This window comes from Lycium barbarum, chromosome 1, assembly GCF_019175385.1.
Source record: "Lycium barbarum isolate Lr01 chromosome 1, ASM1917538v2, whole genome shotgun sequence".
Classification (NCBI taxonomy): domain Eukaryota; kingdom Viridiplantae; phylum Streptophyta; class Magnoliopsida; order Solanales; family Solanaceae; genus Lycium; species Lycium barbarum.
Genome location: NC_083337.1, coordinates 143,832,485 through 143,849,612, shown reverse-complemented (window position 1 = coordinate 143,849,612; position 17,128 = coordinate 143,832,485). Strand labels below are relative to the sequence as shown.

General features: G+C 38.1%; 2 protein-coding genes across 2 annotated transcripts; one reads left to right on the top strand and one right to left on the bottom strand.

Moving 5' to 3' along the window:
• The first annotated feature begins 375 nt into the window (after positions 1 to 375).
• On the top strand, positions 376 to 5,617 carry LOC132641487 (replication factor C subunit 3). The gene is made up of 9 exons (XM_060358504.1): positions 376 to 673; positions 1,226 to 1,442; positions 1,989 to 2,068; positions 2,155 to 2,314; positions 3,380 to 3,461; positions 4,402 to 4,531; positions 4,631 to 4,694; positions 4,769 to 4,837; positions 5,293 to 5,617. The coding sequence occupies exons 1-9, from the start codon at positions 484 to 486 to the stop codon at positions 5,390 to 5,392; spliced, it is 1,092 nt and encodes a 363-aa protein (XP_060214487.1). The 5' UTR covers positions 376 to 483; the 3' UTR covers positions 5,393 to 5,617.
• Positions 5,618 to 6,103: 486 nt separating this feature from the next.
• LOC132641476 (protein CELLULOSE SYNTHASE INTERACTIVE 3-like) lies at positions 6,104 to 15,445 on the bottom strand. Its single transcript, XM_060358495.1, has 6 exons — positions 15,348 to 15,445; positions 11,854 to 14,971; positions 8,446 to 10,984; positions 7,302 to 7,756; positions 6,818 to 6,934; positions 6,104 to 6,580 (listed from the first exon to the last, which is right to left on the bottom strand). The coding sequence occupies exons 1-6, from the start codon at positions 15,410 to 15,412 to the stop codon at positions 6,416 to 6,418; spliced, it is 6,459 nt and encodes a 2,152-aa protein (XP_060214478.1). The 5' UTR covers positions 15,413 to 15,445; the 3' UTR covers positions 6,104 to 6,415.
• Between the last annotated feature and the right edge of the window lie 1,683 nt (positions 15,446 to 17,128).

Below are 17,128 nucleotides of genomic sequence, written 5' to 3'. Positions count from 1 at the left end.
ATACATATACCCTGTGATAATTTTATACCTTCTACCAAGCATGATATAAAATTAATTCCAAAGTTAGTGTTGAGATTCCACATTATACCGTGTACCAAATGACCATGTTCATATTTGAAACAAAAAATAAAGTTAGGGAATTTATGAGCGGATAGGCCACTGAGGGGCAACTATGAGACAAATCACAAATGTTAAGGACATGTTTGACCTTTTGTTTTTTATCAATACTAGGAAAGTAGAAACTTTGTAATTTGTAAGTTTAAAATTTTAAATACAAAATTTAAATTGTATTGAAAATCTTAAAGTTACTTTTTTGTTGTTTGTAAAAACAATTCAAACAAATATTTATGGACAAAGTTCCGATGCAAACTCAACTTTTTCAAACTGAAAAACAAAAATAAAGTCTGTAAAAAAAACCTAAATAAAAAATTAATTGGCGCCAATAACTTGACCCGACAGTCCAAATATGGCCATTGTTCATAAATGCTAGGGTTTAAGGAAGAGAGAAACCTGAAAATGGCGGAAACAATGGAGATGGACGATAAACCAAGCAAGGGTAAAAACACAGTCTTTTCAACATCCAATAATGAACCCAAATCTGTTCCTTGGGTCGAAAAATTTCGTCCTCAATCCCTCGATGACGTGGCTGCTCATCGTGATATTGTTGAAACCAGTACGTTTCTTCATCTCTGTAAATTATTATTGACCGAACGAAAACGACGGAAATTTATGCTCTATGTGTACTGGCAGAAGTAGCCCATATTTTGAGTTTGTTACCTGATTTACCTCATTTTTGTGTATAAAACACCTTTTATACAAGATTGATACATTATTTATAATGCTTGCCCCCCAGGTATATTGGGCTACGTGTGGCGTAATAATTTTCAAATTGATGTATATTTTTGAAAATTTCCTGATTCATAATTGATGTTTGTGTTGGGCAAAAGTTGATAGGCTTGCGAGTAGACTACTAGGAAAGTAGAAACTTTGTTGCAATTTGTAAGTTTAAATTTCTAAATTGTATTGAAAATGTTAAAGTTGTTTTTTTTTGTAAAAACAATTCAAACAAAGTTTTGATGCAAATGAAAAGAAAAAAAAGAAAAAAGAAAACCAATAACTTGACCTGTCTGTCAAGTTGAAACCTGTATGTTCCTATATTATGTATATTATTATTGATTTTTGACCTTAAGGATTTTCATAATTGACGTTTTTTTTTGGGTAAAAGTTGATAGGCTTGCGAGTAGTAATAGGTTGCCGCATTTGCTGCTTTATGGACCGCCTGGAACTGGAAAGACATCTACAATTCTTGCTCTTGCTCGGAAGCTATATGGGACTCAGATGAACAATATGGTTTTAGAGCTGAATGCGTCTGATGATCGCGGGATTGATGTGGTGCGACAGCAGATTCAGGACTTTGCTAGTACTCAGAGCATCTCATTTGGGTAAATTTTTCTTTAATCGCTTATTTTATGCTCAAATAGGTCAGGACTTTTCTCTATAAAGTATTTAAGAGAACAATGTAAAGTTTAATTTAAGCTTATATTTTGCACCCAAGGGTGTGGCCTAGTGGTCAATGAAGTGGGAGGAGAACTGTGAGGTCTAAGGCTCAAATCCCAGCATAGACAAAAAACACTAGGTGATTTATTTCCATTTGTCTAAGCCTTGGTAAACAGAGTTATTTGGTACTTGTTACTGGTGGGAGGTAGCAAGTATCATGTGGAAATAGTCCAGGTGCGCGCAACCTAGCCCCGGCACCACAGTTATAAAAAACAATGTGACATTCAACTCAATACCAATATACATGTATAGGCACATTGCTTTACCAATTTGTCCTCTACTTAAACTTGTAGTGTTATATTATTCCTCGTTTCGTGTTTGCATTGTTGTGAGAATAAAAGCTGGGAAATGGGACTATATGCCAGATGAGTTAAGGTGTCATTTTGCCTTTTTAGTGAAGTAAATCGAAGCTTAATTTTTTTGTTATTTAGTGCAAAGTCAGCAGTGAAGTTAATATTATTGGATGAAGCAGATGCGATGACAAAAGATGCACAGTTTGCTCTGCGTCGAGGCAAGAAATTACCGCTTCCTCATGCTAGACTTAATATCTGTGCTATACTTGCAAAGCTGATTGTTATGGGATTATTTCCCCTGCAGTGATTGAGAAATATACAAGAAACACTAGGTTTGCCTTGATATGTAACAATGTCAACAAGGTTATTCCTGCCCTACAATCACGATGTACACGATTTAGGTTTGCTCCACTCGATGCAGTTCATGTCTCTGAGCGGCTCAAACATGTTATCGAGGCTGAACGGTGAGTTCCATTTTGTCTTTGAAGTTATCCTTTGCTAAACTATTTTGCGCGTACTTCAGATTGCTCAGTCCCTTGGTAAAACTTGGTTATGCAAAAGTGTGGTGGGTGACTGTCGTAGTGATTGGAACTGTTCATTTAATTTCTTTCTCCATTCCTCTTATGTTCCTTAGGTCCACAGGCCCATCGGATGAATGGAGTTCATAGAGCACAAATGTAGTACTAATAAGGAAAAAGAACTAACTAAACCCTAGCAATTGATGTGCATGTGTTTCCCTTGGTTGCTTGATTAAAACCTTTTCACCAGACTATCATTTGACTGAATATAGTGGTCGGGCCTATGCAACTGGCAAAATACATAGATCTAGTGAATAAGATATAGAGAAGACAAGCAAACTTCTGTTGGAATGCCACATAAGTTCAAGGTATCTTGAAATACCAGCAGGTAAATGTAATTTTAGTCGTACCTGTGTGAAGGCTTATGACTAGTTTTAGAGTTTTTCCCAGTCCTATCCAACATGTTCGAAGGCAGCTGAAAAAGTAACCACTTCTTTGTTGTCATACGACATTGAGAAGTCAAATTTTACCTTATGACATTGTCCTTTGGTTTTCAGGTAATTGTGCATCTAATAACAACCAATCTAGATTCCCATGTGCTATCCTCTTAACTAGAGAAGAAAGTTATCTAAGTACAAGTATACTGATTTAAAATGTTTTGGGAAATGATTATGAGAATAACTCTGAAATATATTTATACTATTATTATTTCTCTATGGATTGTTTGAGATATTTTACCATATCTACATTCTGTGTTACCCAATGATTTCATTGAATTACAAACAACTATATTCTACTTGGAACATTGACAAAAAAAGTATGTCCCCAAAACCACCTTGAAAACCAAATAAAGTTATGGATACTTATCCACTGTTTGATTATTTTCTTAGCTTTCTTTCCAGAGAAAGCAGATATGGTATAATAGTTGTTGAAAATGTCATAGTTACTCTTGCTCTATTTAGTCTACGCAATTTTTTTTCTTTGTTAGTCCATCACAATGTTTTGTTATAGGCTTGATGTCCCCGAGGGTGGTTTAAAGGCACTTGTACAATTGAGCAACGGCGACATGCGAAAAGCTTTAAACATTTTGCAGGTTCAAACTCCTCATCCTATTTATCCTCATTTCGGTTATATGTAGATTTCAATTATTGTGTTCAGAGATTTCACATCATGAATCAGTTGAATTGCTTTCTTTTTGCAATGTGCTGGTAGAGATCTTGCTCTCTCTCTAGGTTGACACCCCACTTCCCACCGCATAAAGAGAAAAAAAGAAAAGGAGTTGTCTGGGGCTGAAGTTATTAAAAGAAAGAAAAGGAAAAGTTGTTTGGGGAGCTAGCAATCTTCATTGCTGCAGTTATAAATGAGAGGTTTATTCGCTGCAATTCATCAAGCTCACAATTGGTTTTGTGAACTCTAAAGTCCAAGGGCCTAAAGTAACTCATTTATGGAAAAAGTGAAATTCTATTGGGCATTTTTCCTTGAGAACTAGCTTTTTATGTTGTGCCTGAGGCTAGTTTTGGATGACTTGTTAGGCCATGGTAGAGTCTAGATGTGACACATGCAGTGAGCTAATTGTTGTGTTTGGGGTCGCTTTGCTTGTTCAAGGTCCTTTTAATAAATGGTATTGTTTTTTATATATATTTTTTTATCAGTGGGTTTCAGGGAGGAGGGCATTACTCTCTGTTAATTGTCAGGATATAGTTTCAGGCATGCATGAAACCACCGGTATTTAGATTAACTGCAGCTACATTGTTGAATTAATGATCATACGGTCTATTTTTTTTTGTCTTTTTGAATCATTCTTTTCTGTCTAGTTCTTGCTTGGCATTAATCTACCATTATGAACATTGGTGGAAGGGTTTGTTTTACTGACGAAGAAAAAAGGGAGACCATTGTTGGAAAACTATAAGGTGCTTATTGCACTATTAACCCCATGCACAAAATTTTTCAAGCAACTGTTTATTTTGTTTATCTTCAGGCAGGTAGACCATTCTCTTTTGGATTCACTGTCATTAACTTTCAGCTTTATGCAGTCAACACACATGGCTTCTCAGCTGATTACGGAAGAAGCTGTCTATCTGTGCACTGGAAATCCATTGCCGAAGGACATTGAGCAGATCTCTTACTGGCTTCTGAATGAACCCTTTGCTATCAGTTGCAAACGTATTTCAATGAGTCCCACCTGTACTTTGTTCCATTTTATCTATCTGCTCTTGTAGTCCATTTACTCTCTAACTTTTTTTTGTACATAATTGTCCATAGGAATATCAGACATCAAGACAATAAAAGGGTTAGCTCTGGTGGATATCGTGAGAGAAGTAACCATGTAAGTGCACATATTTTTGGCTCTTTGTGTCAAAGTTAGTTGGTATAACTCACCTCTGTTCATCTAAATATCAGGTTTGTCTTCAAGATTAAGATGCCAGCAGATGTTCGAGTTCAGCTGATCAATGAGATGGCTGATATTGAGTATGTGTCCCATGTTTTTCTTTTTGATTATTTATTGCCGTTGCCTTGTGCTAGACTAGCATTTCTGGTTTGATGCCACAGAATCGAAGGCCGGCTTATGGTCAATTTTCTCATTTACTTGCTAAAACATTTACCAATATTATCTACTGAACTTGTAATTAGATTATTACACTAAATAAGATGAAATCAGATATTTCCTTAACCGGCTGATCTCAAATTATGGATTCTGTGGCTTCTGAACGGTGCATCGAACCTCTGTCCCAACCCCCACAGAATGAAATACTACTTTCGTTTTAGAAAGAACTATTCGCGTTATAAAAGATGGTCATCAATGGTTTTATATTTTAGCTTGCCAAAAACAAAATTTAATTGCCAAAAACAAAATTTAATTGAATTACAGTCCCTAGGTTTTTCCTAAAGTATGTTGTGTAAGTTATGCATTTTCTGGCTCGCAGGTATAGGTTAACTTTTGGTTGCAATGACAAGTTGCAGCTTGGATCACTGATTGCTGCTTTTACACGAGCAAGAGCCGCACTTGTTGCAGCTGCAAAGTAATCATGTCGGACAACCCGGTGGCTTGCCCCACCACTTGAAAACTTTGCGATGTTTTAAGATTCTGCGCTGTGCCAAATTTTGGGAATGTAGGTTTTAAAGCTTCTTGAGGTAGTATTGTAGAAAAGCTCTCCCAAATGTAAAGTGCACAAATGTTCCAAGTGCTTTGCTGTTGTTGCACATTGTAGCTACATTTTCATTTACAAGCTTTGCTCTGTTTTTTTTTTTTTTTTTGTCCATTTAAATTGTACATTCAAGCATTTCGTGCTATGCTGCCTGGAAATTTTGTGCTTTGGTCGAGTCCTGCTAACTTTACATGGGGAAATGTCCATATTCCAGTTTGTCGCTAATCCTACATGGAAAATGACCATATTTCATATTGGCTGTGGGCGTGTATTAATGGTGACGGAATATAATGTTGCCTAAAAGATTTATAAGGGAAAAGGAAAACCATGAAACCTGCAAGCCATTTTGGAGATCCAGACCTCAAGCTCTAGGACCAACATTTGCACTTGCAGTTGGTTTGCATTGGTAAATTTGGTGCTGGGATGTGCACTGATGAATGGCTATCGGGACAGATTTGCAAAGCCATGGTTTGCATTGGTAAATTCGGTGCTGGGATGTACACTGATGAATTGCTATCGGGACAGATTTGCAAAGCCATGGATGGGACATTCTGTCAAGGAGATCTCTATTTATATTTATATACTTCTAAGAGCTACAGAAGAATCTGTACAGTGTGGTGCTTAAATAGACAAGACTATCATTCTAGTATGGGGACTTCTTCTCCCCAGACTTCTTTGGCCCTCACAACTATCTGGAAGTTTTTTGCACCAGAGGCATTAATGCTTTCAATACTACAAAACTGAGCCTTCAGCAGATGTTGATGTGCTGTTGCATTAGCCTGGGACGTGAACAAATTGTTGCTCGTTAGGGGATCGTATAACTTTTCTTAATGCTCTGTTGACTGGTTGCCAGGTCCAGCACCGTAAATGGGGAATCAAGTTGCATTATACCAGTCTTGGTTCACTTAACACTTTCATTGGACGTCCTATTGGACCAGGTGATCTCAACCTCTAGAGTCTGGGATGAGCCATCCTTGTTGCGTTCATGACTGAGGCTGTAAGTATCAGTCTGTATGCCTTCATTTACCACTTTATCAATTTGGATCGTTACACTCCCAAGCGTAGACTGAAAACATGGCAATGTATGTATCAAAATTATGTTAAAGATTGACTAAACTCTTCTTATCCTACCAAGAGCTGCAGCATTTATATAAGAGTATTTATCCCTGCCTTTTGTATATATGATATATATATTTTTACTATTAGTAGCAGGTCAATCAGTAAACTTATTGCACATTGTAGTTGGAGTTGAATTGGATATTCTAAATTTAGCATCAGACACTACGAAAATGGAACTAGTTACCTTTCCAAAAGTAGTTTTGCCTTTGCACGAGATCTGCAACTTTTGTCCCTTTGGTGGAACGTCAAAAGCCCATGTGAATCCTTCATTCCATTCTGGGGATGTACTGCGACTAACGACCTGATAATAAACCAGATTAGTATAAATCGGATTAGAAAAATCGGTGATGTATGCGTTTTTGGTGCATCACGCAACACAAATTAGTATCTCAGTAATTGGATCAAATTACATATAATTTCTGGAGTTTCCTAAGAAATGTAATACAGTACTTATTTCTAGAACACTTCTAGAGTAGTAAAAGTTAATTGGGTCTTTCTTTGTTCTCTAAAACGACAAGTATATTGGAACAACTATTTTAACCGAAAGTGACAATTGTAAATATAACCAGTGGGAGTAGTTCGGATGTGAAACTCGGCCATAACAAAGTAAAATATTGATGATAATGAGAGTCTTTCATTTCATCAACATTTTAATGCTGACTCATTACCTTAGTTTGTCGTGCCGGACCATTGGCGATAGTCAATCGACAAAAAGGATTTGTCCCTCCCATGACATGTCTTAGATTGTTTGCACGCTTAATGGTGACGGTCAAACAACCTGGTAAGCAATGCAGCAGGCTGTCTGCTCGTTCATGGAAACCTGGTGGGGAAGTTTTTATCAGCATTTGTAGGATTGGAATGGCTTCAGCTGCAACCATTGCTTGAGATTTTGAGACGTCAATTGGCATGGTTGACCAGGATTGTTGGAGTAAGCACAATGTGGTCAACACTGAATCCTGAGCAGCCTCGCTGCCAGATTTCAGTGCTGTCACCAGATAAGGGATACAAAGGGTCCCAGCTTCAGAAAGTTGGAGCTTGGGAAAATTGGAAAATATAATGTAAATGCTCTTCAAGATCTCTTCATTAGCAGTTTCTGTGGCACAAAATTCCTTCTCTAGCGCAGCTGCATGACAACGTAGTAGAAATGTTTTAGGCAGACTTTTGTAGCTTGAATTATCTGGACAATTAAACTTGGAAATTGATGTGAAATTCATGAATCAGAACGTTTTACTGCTTCAGTTGAAATTTTAGATGTTTGAAGTATAGCATGGGAACAAATACAGTGTCTAGGAAACATCATACATCTAGTTGTCTTCATATACTAGTTTATTTTTCCCTGTTCTCCTTAGCTTTTCCGTTTGGAGCTTCTGCTGTTACCTGGAGTAGTAGAAAGGGTTAAGCAGAGTGAGTCATTGTTAGTTTCTCTCTCCAACAATTTCATGATGGCCCTTGATCTTGGAAAGCCAACTTATTATAACCAATTTATCTAGCTTCTTAAGTGATTCTGAGAAGCTTTGGGTTTCTTTAAGGGCTTGAATGCAACTTTAACTTGTAAGGAACACTTCAGTCAAAAGATTAAAAAGTCTAACATCCCTGGGAAAAATATTGGAAAACAGAATTAGGTCTATAGTCTATTTCTAGGTCTCAAGCAGTCGCATATGATGTTCTTTTCAAGTAGGTAACAATTGGTTTTCAGTGCAACTCTATTCATGTTAATATATTTGACACAACTGGTGGCATCTAGTTTGACATTTTTCAAAGAATCACTGACTCAAAAGAAGGAACGAACATTTTATTTAATGAGCAACGTACCTGTCAAAGATCTGATAAGTTCATTTGATGCATAGTCCTTAAGCGTATGATTTGAGAACAAAAACCTTATGAGCAGAGCTGCCTGGACTACAATTTCTGAATTAGGGGACAGAAGTAGTTCTTGAACTAGTAATATTCCACCTGCTTCTGCGACAGCTCTCCTGTTGGTTCGGCTGTGCATGACAAAATTTTGCAATGCACAAATGGCCACCATTGTCATCTCTTCCGTTGGGTGATCTTCAAGCAAACTTATCAGTGCTCGACAGGCAGATACAGAATCAGTTGCTCTAGCAAGTCCTTCATGCTGGGAGAGATCACCAAGTGCAAGAGCAGCAAGAAGCCTTGGGGACTGCGATGTAGTCTGTGGATCTAGTAAATATTGTGCTAGAGGTGCTATTGCATACTTAGATACCTTCAATTCTCGTATTCGGACGTTGTTGAATAGAGCTTCAATCAGTCCTGCTGATGCTTCTTCATACTGGTGAGATCTTAGCAGATCTAGAAGAGCATCTACAGCACCAGCTTCAGCCATCAGTTCACCATTAGATAGATCAGTCTTTTCAAGATCTATCAGAGCATTAAGTGCAAGAGTAACAGTACTCTCCACCGTTGAATACAGCATCTTTACAAGAACCACCAGGGGAACCTTGAGGTAATAATCAGCGTTAGATTGTATGACATTGCAGAGAATCATAGCTGCTGACTCCCATAATGTATCAGGAGGTAGGGGATCATCTTGAACGATAACCTTTGAAAGCTCAAAAATGCCACCGGCATCAGCAACTTCATTTGGCCATTTTAATGAGATACTTTCTAAAGCACTAATTGCTGTCTGTTGCAAATTCAAGATACCAATGCCTGCTAGCTGCACTAGGGGCACTACTGCATTTTTTGATGTTATATCTTGCTTAAAATGCTCTTGTGCAAGGAGATGGGATAGCAGTTCGGTGCCAAGCTGTTGGATAGCTTGAGCTGGGGATTCAAGGAAGGAAATCAGAGGCTCAATGACCTGGCTAGGAGTAAGTTTTAGAGTTGCAAGACATTGTGGCTTCTCTAGAATATTTAGAAGAGTTTGCAACGCACTGTGCTGTCCCCACAATCCAAAATCTGACCGCTGCAAAACCGTAAAAAGAGGTTCTACGATTTTTGCAGCAGATGGACTTTTTGAAATAGCACTACTATTTGTCAAGACACGGAAGAGTTCTACAATTGTGGAGCACAAGGAACTGGATGCAGTAGGGAGTAGCTCAAGACAATTTTCTAATATTCCTGCTTTCACCATATCCAACTTGCGTGGAGTTCGGTCTTTGCCCAGCTTAATAAGTGCAAAAATACTCGCTTCAATGAGCCGATGGTTTGATCCAGAAATCAGATGAACCAGAATACCAACAAGCTCGTTTGCTGATGCAAGATCCACCGGATGCTCATCATCTAACAACCTCTCGAAAGCACAAACAGCTGATTCCACGGCTCTTTCCACATCTGATTGCATAAGCAGGACAAGGGGATCTAAGCACTCAGAAGCAATGGGCAATATTCTGATATTTGGATCACCAAAAAGTACAAAGCATAATTCAGCAGCATCACTTTTCAGTTCCATCGGAGAAGATGAAGACAGAATTTTGTATAAACTCTCAAGAGGATTCCTATCTAAATCAGCCATCACTGCTGCTTTTGAATCATTCCCTGAAGTCAACTTGACCAAGGAACTAAGGGCAACATATTGTTCACTTTCTGATGTAGCATCAAGCATGTCCGCCAAAGGTTGAACTGCTTGAACTGATGCTGCAGAATTTCTAATCTTCTCATTATCAAAGAGTTCTTTTAAAGCACTAGCAGCACTCAGCCTTGCACTCCTTGACCCCAAACGAAGGACAGCAATCAGTTGAACAGAGCAACTAACTGCAGCTTGATGTTGAATAAGATCAGAATTGCTAAATATAATTCTCAGTAGTTCAGAAATAGTTGCCTCGGTCAAGTCTTGAGGGCTCAAAGATAGGTACTTTGCTAGAACATCCAGTGCGCCAGCTTCAGCCATAATTGATTTGTTTTCATCATTGCCATCTGCAATTTGAGTCAAAAGACGAACAGCTAATGGGGGGGCACCTGCTCTATCTGGAAGTGGTTTTAACAGATCCACCAATAAAGGGATAGTTCTGCGTGCAGCGGAACCAACTCTCACTTCCTCAATTTCAAAGAGGACTTCCAGAGAAACCTGATCTGGGTATCTTACTAATGAGAATTCTTCGGATAGAGCAACAAGATTTGGCATATCTATTTCAATGTGACCAATCAAGCTTATCAGACCAGTGATTGCACCTGAATTTACAACAGTAAGATTTATTCCCTTTTTCCGATGACAGACAAGACTGGCTATTGCGTGAGCAGCAAAAAGTCGGACAATCATTTCATCTGATTTCAGAAGAAGTGCAAGCGAAGGTATAATGCGCATGATTGTTGGAGAGGATATAATGTTTGGATTCTGGAATAAAATAGCTAATAGCAGTGCACTGATCCACGTGCCCTCTGCATCTTCTGCCTGCCATGACAAATATCTCTTCAGCACAATGACCAAATATAAACTTTTTTTTTTTTTTGAGGTAAATGACCAAATATAAACTTTAATCAAATCACGAGAACCAACATTACATCCAAATGATTAAATTGAATAAAGGTGACACTGAAAATAAATGTCCTTGTCCATCTTTTATTCATTTTATTAACTGAACTTTCAGTGATATATTTCTGTATCATAAGAGAGGGTAACTTAAACATTAAAAGGTGCTGGGAAAGTCTTTCCATTTTACCAACTCCAATGGTGTTGTTAAAGCTGGCATACACCATAAGTATATTGACTAGACGGTCCTCAAATGTAATATAAGAAAAGAAAAAGGACAGAGAAGCTAATAGAAAGAAGAAGAAATATGCACTTCAGATATTCTCGCTCTTATTATTGATTCTAAAAACAGGAACTCAGAGAAAATATAGCCACTACTACTTCCTCCATGTACATTTATTAAATGAATGATATGGAAGCCGACTAGAAATAGTGAAATCGATGGATTTTTTTTTGATGAAGCAAGGTATTTCATTAAATGGAATCTAGGAGTAAACAGAAATTCTAGCAGTGAAATAAATGGATTATTGACTTGTTTGAACAAGTTTTATTGCGCTGACTACAGAGAGGCAGCCAGTCTGTTATCAAAAGCCAACTTACAGAAGAACAAACAGGCCTAAAGTTCGTAAATTGGAAGGACAAAAATGACTGACACCAATGTAACAACCTATTTTGCTTCAAGTGGAAAACCAACTCGAGTTCTCCTTATGAAGAGATATCAGCACAACACAAATGGGCCTAAAAAGTCAAAAAGCAAACATCAAGAACACCTAGGATGATATAAAATCTACCTGTGGGTTGGAACCATGCCTTGCAAGCTTGTCAGCAAGGGCCTCAAGTCCCCCAGCTTCCACTACAGTGGATGTGTTCTTGACATGAAATGATGAAATTATTGAGAGCAACCAAAGCGCAACTGTACCCCCCAAAACTATTGCTGGATCAGGAGCTTCAAACTCATTTCCTTCTCCAAATGGAGTTCTTTCTGTGAAGCCTCTAGGGGTTCTGACTTCAATTTCTAGGGAAGAACAAGTGCAGTTTGGCTTCATCATGTCAACTAATGCATATATAAGAGGTTTCAAGTAACCAGATGCATCAAGTCCATCCATTGACTGAAGTTCATGCTCCTTGGCAGCACAAATGATCAATGCGGTTCCACCAACTCTTACTTCTAGAGTGCAAGAATTAATTATTCTATCAGCCAATGCACCGATAGACCTTGATTTTGATAATAACAGGTTACCCAGAAAAACTGGTTGATCTCCGCAAAGCCTTGATAGAATTTCTATTGCCTTATCTTGGACAAGGGAAGATCCCTCAGAAAGGCAATGTACAAGAGGCTCTAAACTAGATGGAACTTCAGCAAGGCATGAACGGTAAGTGGAATCTGTGCCTTGTTTTGTCCTAGTCAAAAGTGCAATAACGTCTAAAGCATCTGCAGTATCAGTACCATCAACATTCATCACATTTAATGATTCCACCATAGCTAGAACAGCAAATCGACATTGAGCACTTCCATTGAATACATCTTCAACGGGAAAATGCCTCAATAGCTTATGAAGGGCACGTGATGCGTTTCTCCTACCTTCTGACGACCCTTCTCCTAAGACTCTTGTCAAAGCTGAAACAACGTCTTCCTGCAGCGCTTCCGCAGCTATCTCTGGATCAGACAACAGATTGGCTAGAGCAGCCATTGCAGTAGCTGCAGAATCAATGGGTGCTGTTTTGGCCAGCTTGATCAAAGGCTTTACATGCCCTTCACCAATATAAGGCATCTTATTTGTAGATTTTTCTTTTGATGCACGGGATAAAGCACGCAAGACTCGAGCTGATTGTGTTGCAACAGCTGGAGAATTGCTACCCAAAAGCTTCATGCAAGGATTAACCACTTCATCTGTAGCGAGACTATCACAAATATCATGTCGAGTGCTAAATACATCTGCCAGGACAGAGGCAGCACATACTTGAGTCTGTTCATTTGAGGAATTAAGAACATGTACTATCGACATTAGCCCTTGGTTAGCTGCAGCACCTTTATTCACAAGGTCACTGTGAGATGCCAAGGTAAGCACATGACCTAACACCTCAGTTACATGGGCCTTTGAGCTTGGTAAATCTCCCAGGAGCAACACTAACAATTGATTAGTGGTAGCTGGATTAGATGCTGTGATTAGCTTTGTTAAAGCCCTAGATGATGCTTCTTGCCCCTTTGATTCACCATTTTTGAGGAGCGATAATAACGCCTGTATAGCTCCAGCACTTTCAGCACAGGCACGAATGTCTTCACTATGACAGCAAAGGTTATGAATAATAAGTGCTGCATTTTCCCTAGCCTTTTGAGACCCCATTTCTAGTAATTGGACCAGTGGTGGGATCCCACCAGCAGCAGTGATTGCCCACTTGCTCTCGTTGATTTGGTTAGTTAGGATTGCAAGCATTTCAACAGCATACTCTTGATGCTTTTCACTGGATAAACCCAGCAGTGATATCAGTAACTGAATTCCTTCCCTCTTTCCAATTGCTTCCCAAACAGTCATTCCATCACAGCATAAACGTAATAGGGATAGTATTAAATACTCTAGTGCATCACCACTTGCCATTGTTGTGAGCCCAGTAAGAGCCTTCTTAGATTCTGATTGTTGGACCCGTTTTGACAGATAAGCATTGCCATAAAGGCTTGCCATAGCCTCAAGAAGACGCTCCTGAACCAACTTATTATCCCGTGGCTTTAGGAGCATTGCAAGAATATTCTCAATTTTTGTCGCATCAAATGGTTCTTCTTCTGCATTGTGCTCAAAGACCATAAGAGCATAAGCAAGTGCTCCGATTATATCAGCCACCGGAGCAGCTAACCTTGGGGACTGCGCAAGCTCACCCAGATATAGTAACAGAGGAGACATTCCGCCACATATATTGGCTAAAGCTTGTATTGCATGCCGCTGAAGTTTTTCTCCGACCTCACCTTGCTTTCTTTCTTTAGAAGGAGCAAATACAAGCTGCTGAAGTTTCTCTCCTTCCTCACTTTGCTTTTTTTCTTTAGAAGGAGCAATGACAGCTCCTATCAGTGCTGTGACTCCCTGTGAGTCAACAACAGCTTTCTTTGCTTTGGTTGATTTTGAAGTCAGAACCTCTAAAGCCTCAGCTGCACTGGCACGTACAGAAACATCATCTTGCTGAGCTAAGAGGCTAAAGAGAGCTTTGATTCCTCCAGAATCAATTACTTTTGGGATGCTATCACTGAACGCCAACATCATACGGGCCAATAGAGAAGCTGCATTTGATTGAGTGGAAGCACTACTACAAGAAAGAAGTTTAACAATAATGTCAACTCCGCCACCCTCTAGTGTTGTCCTCCAATGTCCATCTTTATCACCGCAGAGATTTCTCAAAGCCCCAACAACAAATCCTTCCACTGCTTTGTCCGGCTTCTGTTTTGGATTCAGCTGCTCCCACAAAGTTGGTACGACACCTTCCGTAATGAATATTTTCATGCCAAAATGATCATCTGAAACCCCACTAGGTGACACCTTAAAAATTGCTTCTGCAGCTGCTTTCCTTGCTTCAGGTGAATCTGACTTCAACAGTGAAAGTAGAGGAGGAATACATCCACCTAGAAGCACCTTCAACCGTATATCTTCATCTCTGCACAATACAGTTAAGGTTGAAGCTACATTGACTTTTGCAAAAAGAGTTCCATTTCTGAGAATTGATATGAACAGTGGCATTGCTTGGCCATGTGAACCAATAAGACGCCGTGCTTCTTTCCTTGCTTTAGCAATGCCTAGAAGACGTGCTGTGGTAAGTTCTTTTTCGTGTGCAGATGATTGATTCAGATGCAGCTGATCAATAAGTTGAGCAACCTGTGGCAGTGTCTTTTCCGGATCATCCATTTCTGCAGTTTCATTGGATTCCCTGCAAGCAAATAACACATTTGAATTTTCTGGATAATTTTTTTAGTAGGTTATCTAGATAAATCATATTATGCCTCATAAATTCATGGAAAAGGATAAATAAAACAAAGCAATGTGGAATCAAAATTTTCTTTCAGAAATTAACTGAGGGGTCATAATATTTTGGCTCCTATACATACCAAAGTTTCTCTACATTAGGTGTCTCTAAGCACAAGGGAACAAAAGATGGATTTAGAAAGAACAGCTGCGAGATACTAATATGTTCTATCTATCAAGCAAAAGTACTATAGAATATAGAAATTTCTTTTAACAAATCTATAACAACCACAAATAGTACATAAATTCAGCTAGAACACACAGTAAAGAGAGGAAGAAACCTGCTCTTCTGAGAAGAGGATGACACTTCCTTGTCCCTTAATTCAAGGGAAGATAGGTCTGACATTGGCAACAAGCCTCCACTTTGACACTTTTGTGGCTTCCTACAGAGCGTAACTATCTTGTGTTAACGAAGCGATATGTTTAGCTTGGTTACTATATGCACAAACCATAACAAGTAAAATTCAAGAAAGAATTGAAAAGTGTGGATGCATTTTCTCCAAAGTTCTTCATCATAAACAGAAAGCAGAAAAGCAAGAGAAAGAGGGAAAAGGAAGAAAGGTGAGTGGAAGAATAATAAAAAGAAACTCAAACAAGTTTCAGAATCATGCTTACCCAACATTTTAGCCTTAAAATTTCATTTTTATTGCTGCATACAGAAATATCCGCGTTTGCCACATAGTCTAGTTAATCAGCAAAAAAACCATTTGACTGACATACGAATCAAGAAATCTACTAAAGGACACCACTAAATTGCCATCAGGATGCAGCTCGGAGGGGTTCAACACTGAAAAATTACAATGTATATACAAGGTCAAAGTTAATATTTATGTATATATATTAGATGTTGAATCCCCTCGACTTCTTTGTACGTATACTTTTTTATATTTGAATCCCGTAAAATGCTAGCTCCACCGGACCACCACTAATTGCCATTGCATAAAATGTTTAACAATGCATGGCAAAAGGAAAAAAAAAAATATAAGAAAGAATTTTGCATATTTACCTTACCTCCAAAATTTGTTGTAATGCTGCAAAATTCAGCTCCTCTGTTGCTCTCCAGGGTTAGAAACCAGGAAAGAACCGGGATTTCCCCTTTATTTAAGAAGTGCATATATATGCACAAAATATATGTATAGTATATATCTTTTTACATATATGTATCGTGTTGTACAAAATTCGAACCAATGGTACAAGAAGGCTTTACCTAGAAAATCTGCATCACCCAAAAAACAAACAGAAACGATCAAAAGCAATTCATGCACATGCAGGTAAAGAATATATGAATATTCAACAACTCAGACACGTTAACGTTTAAATGCATATAATTTGGTCATTAAATAAATTGAAAAAAAAAAAAGACAATATGGCAGAATCTACAATGTAGCAATGATCATTCTCTTGAAAATGAAATGGAAAAGATATGTATTGTATTTAATGAATTCTCCTCTAAGACATGAAATATTAAAAAATGAAACAAAAAAAAAGTACCTTGGGGAATTGTAGAGTTGAAGAAGAAGATGAACAATGGAGTGATACACGAAGATGTAGAGAGAGAAAGAGAGAAAATAGGAGAGAGAGAGAGACTCTGAATTCTGCCTTTTCTTCTCTGTCCATGTCTCTTTCATTTTTCATGTGGTGATTTATTTACGCCTTCCTTTTCCTCCTATTTTTCACTTACAATATTATATTGGCAATGAGAAATATATGTACGTACTTCATAATTTTCAGGAAATTAATAATACAACTGAACACACATGTTCGTCTGGTAAATAACCAAAAGCCTTTCACTGGACAAACTTACTGAGGTTATAACTTCATAATATTATACTCAAATACGTTCGATTATATGTATTGTACTTGTAACCAGAATATGGCTGTATTAACTTTTCTCATACATAATTGTCTTCGATTTTGCCAAAGAAATTTGTTTTCCCTTAAAACGGTAACAATTAAATTTATATGTGATTTATAGGATATGTGGCTAGATTAGTGATTTACGTATAAAAATAATATGCAATAATAAGCGATATATTGATGAATAAGAGAGAGAAATCAGCTT

Excerpts from the sequence above, each read along its gene's own strand:
- LOC132641487 (XM_060358504.1), top strand. The coding sequence starts at position 484 with ATGCTAGGGTTTAAGGAAGAGAGAAACCTGAAAATGGCGGAAACAATG. Across the intron at positions 674-1,225 it reads TCGTGATATTGTTGAAACCA|TTGATAGGCTTGCGAGTAGT; the intron begins GTACGTTTCTTC and ends TTTGGGTAAAAG. Across the intron at positions 4,838-5,292 it reads AATGAGATGGCTGATATTGA|GTATAGGTTAACTTTTGGTT; the intron begins GTATGTGTCCCA and ends TCTGGCTCGCAG.
- LOC132641476 (XM_060358495.1), bottom strand. The coding sequence starts at position 15,412 with ATGTCAGACCTATCTTCCCTTGAATTAAGGGACAAGGAAGTGTCATCC. Across the intron at positions 10,985-11,853 it reads GGCATGGTTCCAACCCACAG|GCAGAAGATGCAGAGGGCAC; the intron begins GTAGATTTTATA and ends TTGTCATGGCAG. Across the intron at positions 6,581-6,817 it reads GCAAAACTACTTTTGGAAAG|TCTACGCTTGGGAGTGTAAC; the intron begins GTAACTAGTTCC and ends CCATGTTTTCAG.